The 10,138-nt window shown below is 39.3% G+C and overlaps 1 protein-coding gene across 1 annotated transcript in view; it reads right to left on the minus strand.

The window, feature by feature from the left end:
- The window catches only part of WDR63 (WD repeat domain 63), a 159,988-nt gene that overhangs the window by 40,632 nt on the left and 109,218 nt on the right, over positions 1-10,138 (minus strand). Inside the window, exon 12 of the mRNA XM_006831075.1 lies at positions 9,621-9,694. Coding sequence (XP_006831138.1) covers positions 9,621-9,694 — 74 coding nt within the window. The remainder of the gene's footprint in view (positions 1-9,620; positions 9,695-10,138) is intronic.

Genomic DNA, 10,138 nt, shown 5'->3' on the forward strand with positions numbered 1-10,138 from the left:
TGTTGTTGTTAGGCGTCATCAAGTCAGTTCCAACTCATTGTGCCCCTATGCACAACAGAAGGAAGCACTGCCCAGTTCTGCACTATTCTCACATTTGTTGTTATGCTTGAGCCCATTGCTGCTGCCACTGTGTCAATCCATAGCATTGATAGAGAAAGATACAACCAGGAGAAGGATATAATAAAGATAGGAAGAATAAAGGCTGGACAGACAATTCTCTTACAAAGCACAGGTGGGACAAGAAATGAAACTTAACAAAGCACTTTCTTTTTCAGTGAATAACAGACATTGTTATGCCGCTTTGAACTTGCAAAGCCTGACAGATGTAATAGCCCACAAACCATAAGCCCTACCCTTAGCAGAGTCAGAAATAGCTAACACATGGCGCAGGCACAGTAACAATTTATTTGGTCAGGCTGCTAACCTCAGTATGGTGCTTCAGAGCCACACCTGGGTCTTGAAGCAAGGCTTGAACGTAATACACGTATGTAAGAAATGAGCACCCAACCAGAGAAATGAGGAGCCAGGAAGCAATATTAAAGCTGCATGTTGTCAACTATTCTAGGAACCTGATGATTCTACCCTGCATGTTTCCATGTTGTTAGCCCTATAAAACCTCCAAAGCCTGTGAGTTTGGGGAGATACTGCTATGTGTGTTGTGTCTACTGGGCAGGTTTCCTCTCTTAAATAAACCCTTGCCATTTCACTTCATGACTTTCTTGTCTTTTGTAACCCATCCTGGTAACATCACTGGGGGTCTTCCTCTTTTTTGCTGATCCTCCACTTTGCCAAGCATAACGTCCTTCCTGATAATATGTCTGGTCCTTCCTGATAATATGTCCGAAATACGAGAGATGAAATCTTGCCATTCTGGCTTCTAAGAAGCTTTCTGGCTGTATTTCTTCCAACACAAATCTGTTCATTCATGATACTTTCAATATTCTTCTCCAATATTCAATAATTCAAATGCACCAGTTCTTCTATGGGCTTCCTTATTCACTGTCCAACTTTTACATGCATATGAAGTTATTGAATATACCATGGTTTGGATCAAGTGTACCTTAGTCCTCAAACTGGTATCTTTGCTCTTGAACACTTTAAAGAGGTCTTGTGCAGCAGATTTGCCTCATCATTTGATTTTTTTGACTGCTGCTTCCCTGAGTATTGATTGTGGATCAAGCAAAATGAAGTCCATACAACTTTAATCTTTTCTCCATTTATCATGATGTTATTTATTTGATCCAATTGTGAGGATTTTTCCTATCTTTACACTGAGGTGCAATCCATACTGAAGGCTATAGTCTTTGATTTTCATCAGTTAGTATTTTAAGTCCTCTTTGCTTTCAGCAAGCAAGGCTGTGCCATGTGCATATTGCAGATTGTTCATGAGTTTTCCTCTAATCCTGATGACACGTTCTTCATATAATCCAGATTCTCTGATGATTTGTTCTGCATACAGATTGAATAAGTATGGTGAAAGAACACAGCTCTGGAGTACACCTTTTCTGATTTAAACCCTTTAGTATCCCTTTTCGAGTGACTGCCTCTTGGTTTATGTACAGGTTCCTCATGAGCACAATTAAGTGTTTTGGAATATACAGTCTTCACAGTGTTATCCATAACCTGTCATTATTTACACAGTTGATAGTCTGAATAGTCAACAAAGCACAAGTCAACATCTTTCTGGCGTTTTCTGCTTTCAACCAAGATACATCGGACATCAGCAATAATATCCCTAGTTCCACACCCTCTTTTGAATCTGGCTTGACTTTTCAGCAATTCCATATTGATAGACTGTTGCAGCTGTTTTTGAATTATCTTAAATAAAATTTTACTTACATGTGATTTATTGTTTGATGATTTCCGCATTCCGTTGGGTCACCTCTCTTTGGAATGGGCACAAATTTGGATCTCCTTCAATTGGTTGGCCAGGTAGCTGTTTTCCAAATTTCTTGGAATAGATGAGTGTGCACCTCCAGCGTGGCATTTATTTTGTTGAAAGATTTCAATTTGTACTCTGTCAATTTCTGGAGCCTTGTTTTTCACCAATGCCTTCAGTGCAGTTTGGATTTCTTCTTTCAGTACCATTGGTTCTAGATCCTATACTCTGAGGTAGTAAGATGTTATTATATTCTTATATTTATTGTATGTTTGTTTGTTGCAACCTGATTTTTTGTTTTGATGTATCTGAGTAGGTGGGGTGTATGTACTATTCCACTTACTAGTCTGGCCACATAGGTGCTCTCACTTCCTATCTCCAGGTGGGTGGGGCAGAGGCTGGGTGTGTGAGCATGGGTCTCTGTTTGCTGGTCTTGTAGGACAACTGAAGATGTAGCTGATGTTTCTGGTGAAATGAAGTGTCTGACCAGCCAATCACCTGGGCGTGGGTGAAAGAAGCGTTCTCACTGGTCACTGGGTTGAGCATTATGTGTGCACACTGCCAGTAGTCAGGGAGTTGAGGTGAGGATGCCCAGGTTATCGGTTACTGGGTGGATAGTATGGAAACTCTCACCAAAAGTCCAGGTGGGCAGGGCTGTGGGGGTGTGTGCAATGTGAGGGGCAAGGCAGGGGAATGCTGACAGTCTACAGGCGCCCATTAGGAGGGTGCCCTTGTCTGCTAGAGTGTGACATGCTGGAGGGTGTGTAGCTAGTTCTCTGGCCCCTGCATAAATGGCTGGGCAGAATAGGAGATACTAGTGGCCTGCAGGCTCCTAGAAGAAGTGGTTGGGTACAAGAGCAGCTGTCTGGGGTTCATGGCCTACCAGTCTCAGAGGTCAGGCAAAGAGACCAGAGACATCAATCTGTGGGTCCTTAGCACAAGTGGCTGAATGAAGGACATACACTGCCAGTTTCTGGGTCCTGAGTAAGGGTGTTAACATACCTCGATCCCATGTAGATGGGGAGGGATGGATGGGGGTGAGGGCCCTGCATGTCTGCAGGCCTCTGAACTCCAGGAGGGGGTATGGAGGGTGAGATGAGTGCACTTAACTTATGCAGGGAGGGGAGCACTTCTGCTTGGCTTTGGACTTGGGTGCAGAGTTGTTTCTGCTGGCTGTACCAGATGAGGGTTACTTCATCTGGGAATACAGCATGCTGTTTTTCAATATTGCCTCAGTGGGCAGCTTCAGCTGGCAAGGCATCGGCAATTCATAATTCTTCATGTCTGCTGTTCTTGTACAGTCTCTCCTTCTATTTGAGACTCCGTCCAATTCTTCTGCTTTGCCTTTGATGCTCAGGCTTCCAAAGCTGTCATCTATATCTGATTCATCTGTTTTCTTGGGTCTTTGTTGTAAGAGGGACATTATGAGTCATCTGACTATGCTGCCATCTTGAACTGCCTCCTCAGCAGTTCTATTTTTAGTCTTTTGAGAAATGACCTCACTATTTTCCACAATGGCTTTTCCATTTTGCATTCCCACCAACAATAGACAAGGGTTCCAATTTCTCCCACATCCTTACCAACTTTTGTTATTTTATGCTTTCTTTTATTTTAGTCTTAACCATCCCAGTAGCAATGAAATGGTATCTCTAATTTTAGCTCTAACATTTAGGTCTTTGATCTCTTTTGAGTTAATTTTTGTATATGATGCAGGGGTCCAACTTCTTTCTCTTGCATGTGGGTATCAAGTTGTCCCATGTCTGTTGAAAAGGCAGTTCTGTCTCCATTAAATTGTCTTGACACCCTTGATGAAAATAAATTGACCATAGATGTATGGGGCTTATGCTTGAACTCTCATTTCTATTTCATTGCTCTATATATCCTTCCTTATGCCAGTATCAGCACACCTGTCTTGAAAACTTGATTACTTATATTAACTGGATGTTACTGATGTTGTTGTTAAGTGCTGTTGAGTCCATTCTGACTCCTAGTGACCCTATATAGAGTTTCCAAGGAGTGACTAGTGGGTTGAACCACAGACCTTGTGGTTAGCAGTCCCATGCTTATCCTATAGCGCCACATCATACTCCATCGTACTTGATTACTTGACAGCAACTTAAATAATACGAACCATAAAGCTACCAAGTAGTTGTTTTGAATTTCTGACTGTGACACTTCTAGCCCTAGTTTTCATAACTCCCATCAAATGCCTTTTTCCTGATGGGTGTGGGTATCTGAAGGGAGAGGAAGATGTTGATGGGATTATATTATTCAGCTGTGAGTGAATGCTAACAGGGTTAATGGAGATTGTGAAAACTTGGAACCCTATTGTGTTGTGGGGATTGGTCAATATTGTCATCCTGCTGGTTATAAAATGAGCCATCTTAGCAAAGTAGAGTAGATCTCACTACCATCAAAAAGAAGAGTCAGGAGTGGAGCATGTCCTTTGGATTCCAAGATCCCTGTGCAATGAATCTCCTTGATCCAGAGAAAGCTGTGATACCAGAGAAGTGGCAGAGGAATGGCAGAGGAGCAGCAGCAAAACAAAGAGCCAGAGCATGAGACATGGCAGTAGGCTTCCCGGTCTACAAAGTGAATAAAGTTGAGTGTCATCAAGCAGGAGACTCACTTGTGGAGTGCGATGCCTCCAGATGCTTAATCTGGGGAGCTAGGTTTGCTGACCTACAGAGCTAGAGTCAAGTACCTTTGGGCTGAGGCTTACAGTGGAATGCAGTGCCCTTTGGACATTTATTGGCAGCCCTAAAAGAACTTTGTAACAATGCCTTAGCAGGGTAAGAGGCCAGGCCAAAGGATCATGGACCAGAGAGAGGAATACCTAAGGGTATAGCTGAGAAAAGGTTCTGCAGACCTAAGAATTGTATCCTTAACATTTCTGATCCCAAAATGTAACTGTTAACTTCCCTAATAAACCCATAATTGTGAGCATTGTCTGTGAGTTCTATGAGGTTACAACAATGAATTATTGAACCCAGCAGAGAAGTAGAGAGTGCTATGGGAGAGACAGTTGATGTTAGAATTGGTAAAGAAGGATGGAGAGTGGAAGCATGTCTGACGTCAGCCTCATTGAAATTGACCTTTGTTTGATGTGACATTTGATTCTCTTTCCCCTTTGTGAAGTGAGAGGAGATCAGATGCTGTCCTTCACATCGTTTTTGTTTTTTTTTTACAACTGTTGTTGTTAAGTGCTGTTGAGTTGGTTCCAACCCAGAGCAACCCTGTATAGGGTTTCTAAGGAGACACTGGTGATCTTGAACCACTGATCTTGTGGTTCAAACTGACTTTGTAGTCCAGTTCATTAACCCACAGCACCATACCAGCACTACTTTTTTACAATACACAATGAAAATGAAAAAGAGACATTATAAATCACCATAAGTGCGAAGTAAAATTGAATGTGCCCCAAAACAGCAAAAAACTAGTAGTACTCACTGGAAGATTCAGCAAAGGGGCAGGGTACAAGATCAACATACAAAAATCAGTTGGATTTCTCTATACTAATAATGACAGCACTGAAAAGGAAATTAGGAAAGCAATGCCATTTACAATAGCTGCCCAAAGGATGAAATATTTAGGAGTAAATCTAACCAGAGAAACAAAAGACCTATACATAGAAAACTATAAAACATAACTACAAGAAACAAAAAAAGACATATAAAAATGGAAGAATATACTATGTTCCTGGATAGGAAGACGTAACGAATGTGAAAATGTCAATGCTACCCAAAACAATCTACAGGTATAATGCAATCCCAATCCAGATTTTAACAACAGTCTTTAAAGAAATGGAAAAAAATGATTACAAATTTTATATAGAAAGGAAAGAGCTCCTGGATAAGCAAAACACTGCTTATGAAGAAGAATAAAGTTGGAGAGAGACCTCTCACTCCCTGATTTCAAAATTTACTACATGGCTGTCATGGTCAAAACAGCATGGTACTGGTACAATGAAAGATAAATAGATCAATGGAACAGATTTGAGAATCCAGAAATTAATCCATCCACATACAGCCAACTGATCTTTGACAAATGGCCAAAGTACAATGAATGGGAAGGAGATGGGTGCTTCAACAGGTGATGCTGGCAAAACTGGAAATCGATATGCAAAAGAGTGAAACAAGACCTCACACCATACAAAAAAACAACTCAACATGGATTAAAGACCTAAATATGAATCCCAGAATTATAAAGGTTATCAAAAAATAGGGACAAAATTAAGGGTGCTAATTAGACTACCAAATATTGTGAGAATTGCACAAACAAAAGAAGATAAAATAGATAATTGGGACATACTAAAAATAGAAACTTATGTGCATCAAAAGATTTCACCAAAAGAGTCAAAGCCTGTGGTATAGGAAAACATCTTTTGCAACAACATATCAGACAAGGAGTTAATCTCTAAATCTATAGGGAACTATAATACCTCTACAAGAAAAAGACAAATAATCCAATTATAAAATAGGCACAGGACATGAACAGGAAGGGAAATCTTCACCAAGGAAGACATTCAGGCAGCCAACAAGCATATAAAGAAATGTTCATGATCATTAGCCATTAGAGAGATGCAAATCAAAACAACAATGAGATATCATCTCACACCAGCAATAACAGTGAGGTTCAAAAAAGCAGAGGACAAAAATGCCAGTGAGGATGTGGACAGACTGGGACCCTCCTACGTTGCTGGTGAGAATGTAAAATGGTTCAACCACTCTGGAAAATGATATGGCACTTCCTCAGAATGTTGGAAATAGAAATACCCAGCAATTTCTCTACTTGATATATATCCACAAGAAATATACGAGTCAAAACATGAGTAGATATATGCACATCAATGTTTATTGCAACACTATTCACACTAGTAAAAAGATGGAGACAGCCTAAGTGCCCATCAATGGAAGAATGGATAAACAAACTTTGATGCATATGCACAGTGGAATATTATGCCACACTGAAGAATAACAAGGAACTTGCAATCCACTACATAACATGTATGAACCTTGAGGACATTATGCTGAGTGAAATTAGTCAGTCACAAAAGGATAAATATTGCATAAGACCATTATTGTAAAAGACTAAGAAAAGATATCCATACTAAAAGCCAAAAAAAAAAAAAAAATTCTTTGTTGGTTATCAGGGGTAGGAGAGAGGGGATGGTAGAACACAGGTTAAGGGATAGACACATCATAATTCGGTTGTTGGGGAGGGCAATACATAAGAAGTGGGGAGTGGATGGAAGAACAAGGTAGATAGTGGAACACTTAGGTAGGTTTGCAGGGGACAGAGGTTAAATGGGACAAAGGTAAATAGCGATGTATGCTCAACTTTGGAACAACAGGGATCTGTGATACAGGGATTAAGGCATAGTCTGAATGGGTAAAAGAAGGGAAATAATGTTAAGATGCTTGACTGTCTTATGAATATTGGTTTCCCTTGCCAAATATTGTAAAATAGATACTTGAGTGGGAAGAAAGGACTATTGGGAAATATGATTACAGAAAGCTTGTAAGCCCATCTTCAGCCTATTACTGATTAGAACACCTAAAAGGCGCTTTTAGAACTTGTCCTGTGAAATAGGCTTCTTGTAGAACCTTGTACTGCATAGGACCTTAGGTGGAATCCTGAGCCCCATCCAGAACCTTCTGAGGTGGGACATTTCCACTTGAAAGGACATGAAGACCAACCCAGAGTGACTAGAGGAAAAGAAGATACTTTCTGAAATAAAGACCAGCAGGAAAAAACAAAATAAAAAACAAAAACGGCAGTCTATTTGGCTATTACAAGAACAAGCAAACTGTTCACCGGGAAGTCATCAAGGCAAGCAATCAAGTCTCTTCAGGACAATCCCCCTCCCCCAAGACTGAAACTCAAAGGGAACACACGAGCAGACATGTAAGCTCACTGGCAACTGTATTGGTCTACATTTGAGTGGAAGTGAGGGACAGTCAGTAATGAAGATATGGGCTGACTTCAACCACATTCCATAGACTCCTGTTGACCTTGAGATGAGAGAGAGAAGAGGAAGGGCTGGTTAGCCTGAAGTTTGGGGAGACCTGGGAACTCCTGAGTGCATACACATTGACCTAGCCACAGAGGGCTAGAGTTGAGAGTGAAGCATCAAGAGATGGAGGCAGAGATGAAGACATGGAGAGAAAGAGCAGCTGAGGACTCTAGACTCATGGAAAGAGAAAGGCTGTGTGTTGGTGGCCAGGAGGCAGGCTTGCAGAATGTGCCCTTTAGCTGTTAAAATGATTATATATTTCTGAGTATTTTTCTGTACATTGAAAAACAAAACAAAATAGGGGGAATAGAAGCAAATACTGTTGAATGATGATTCATGGAGGGAATTGTAATCACTGTAATGAAATACAATAGGATGAGTGCAAAACCAATGTTCTTCTATGTAAACTATCACTCAATTTACAATACAAGCTTTAAAAAGTCTAGAAACTTGAATTTTTGTCATTGTTGATGGGTACCGTTGAGTCAGTTCTGACTCATGGTGATCCTGTATGGGGCCTCTGAGGAGTGGTTGGTGGGTTTGAACTACCAACCTTGCCGTTCAAACCGACTTGCAGTCCAGTGAGTATCCTAGAGTGCCACACCAGGACTCCAGAATCTTGGATTAGTAGTCAATAATGTTTTGCTATTTCTGAAGTGCTTACTGCTAACATCTTCAGAATGAAAATAATAATAATAATAATAATAATGAAAAGTAAACTCAAACCATAAAAAACCTAAACTAATTGTATCAGCTCCATGAATTTAAAAACCCTTCTTAGGTAAGCTTCTTCACTAAATCTCAGTACCATTATCTTCACTTTATCTGTTTGCTTGTGAACCATTGGGAATGATCATCTTTTAGAATGTTTCTTTCCCATGTCTGATTCATTGATAGAGAAGATGTTTTTGAGAACAGTGTATGATCTTTCTCTGTGTTGAGTGAATAGTTTCTTCTGCATAATATATGGTAAGCATACTACTGATAATCCTTCAGATGATTTTAGGTAGTATAAAGATTGTTTTGAGGAGTTGGGTGAGTGCCTGGTATGGTGTTGTAGGATAACCACTGGACTGTTAAACACAGGTCAATGGTGCAGTCTCACTAGTTGCTCCTTGGAAACCCATTCAGGGTTGCTATGATTCAAAACTGACTTGACAACACTTAACAACAACAACAAACAGACTTTTAAGTGTTTAGTAATTATGAGTTTATTGTCATACATATAAGAAAAATGGTCATCAAAATGAAATATATATTCAAGGAATCATAAAAGATGCTCTATTGTGCTGTAAGGAGATAATGTTAGAAATTCTATTTATTGTCCTTTCATAACATAGACTTCAAATTTTTGTTTCTCATAATGTACACAACATATTTGCTAAATAATACATGCACGTTGCTATAAATAAAACAATTCGTGACTGGAAAAAAAATTGAATGTGAACAACACATATGGTAAATTTACATACATGAGAATGTTAAGTAGAATAGCTATGGGTAACACTATACAACATCATCAGCCATGAAACCTAGCAAATCCTTGTTTTTACAATATAGTTATACCAATAAGGTGTTTTTAAACTAGTTACAATGTGTAACATTCTGTCCTTTAGTTATATTAAGTTTAATTGCTAGAATAAAGATTGCTTAAGGGACAGAAGACAATGGCTTTTAGGAGCATTGTATGAATACATATTATAAAATATTTACAGTAAAACATACCAATCTGCTGAACACGTCACAAGCTGACAGCATACTTCACTTCGATTCTCAAAGACTGAGCCCATTCTGTTGACCTTTTAATATTAAGTTATAGCACATTAATGTGTATCTAAAACAGCAATGACCCTTTTCACATAGCTTTATGTGATTTGTATCCTTAAATTTTTTCCTTTGTTTTAATTTTTATAATAAATACATAACATTATCAAATAAGTTTTACAGCACAAGATTCTAAAATTAAATGTAATTCTGTCATATATTCTTCTCCAGTCTTTTTCACAGAAACATGTTTACTTAACTTTAATTATAATGCCTATAATTTTTTATCCTGAACTTTTCACTAGTCATGATTTGAAGATTTATCAACGTATTCATGAAATAATTTAGTTTTATAGTGTTTCATATAGTGGATGTTGTTGTTGTTAGGTGCCTTAGAGTCGGTACCGACCCATAGCGACCTTATGCACAGCAGAATGAAACACTGCCCGATCCTGGGCCACCCTCACCACTGTTGCCAC

This window comes from Chrysochloris asiatica, unplaced genomic scaffold (assembly GCF_000296735.1).
Source record: "Chrysochloris asiatica unplaced genomic scaffold, ChrAsi1.0 scaffold00002, whole genome shotgun sequence".
Lineage (NCBI taxonomy): Eukaryota > Metazoa > Chordata > Mammalia > Afrosoricida > Chrysochloridae > Chrysochloris > Chrysochloris asiatica.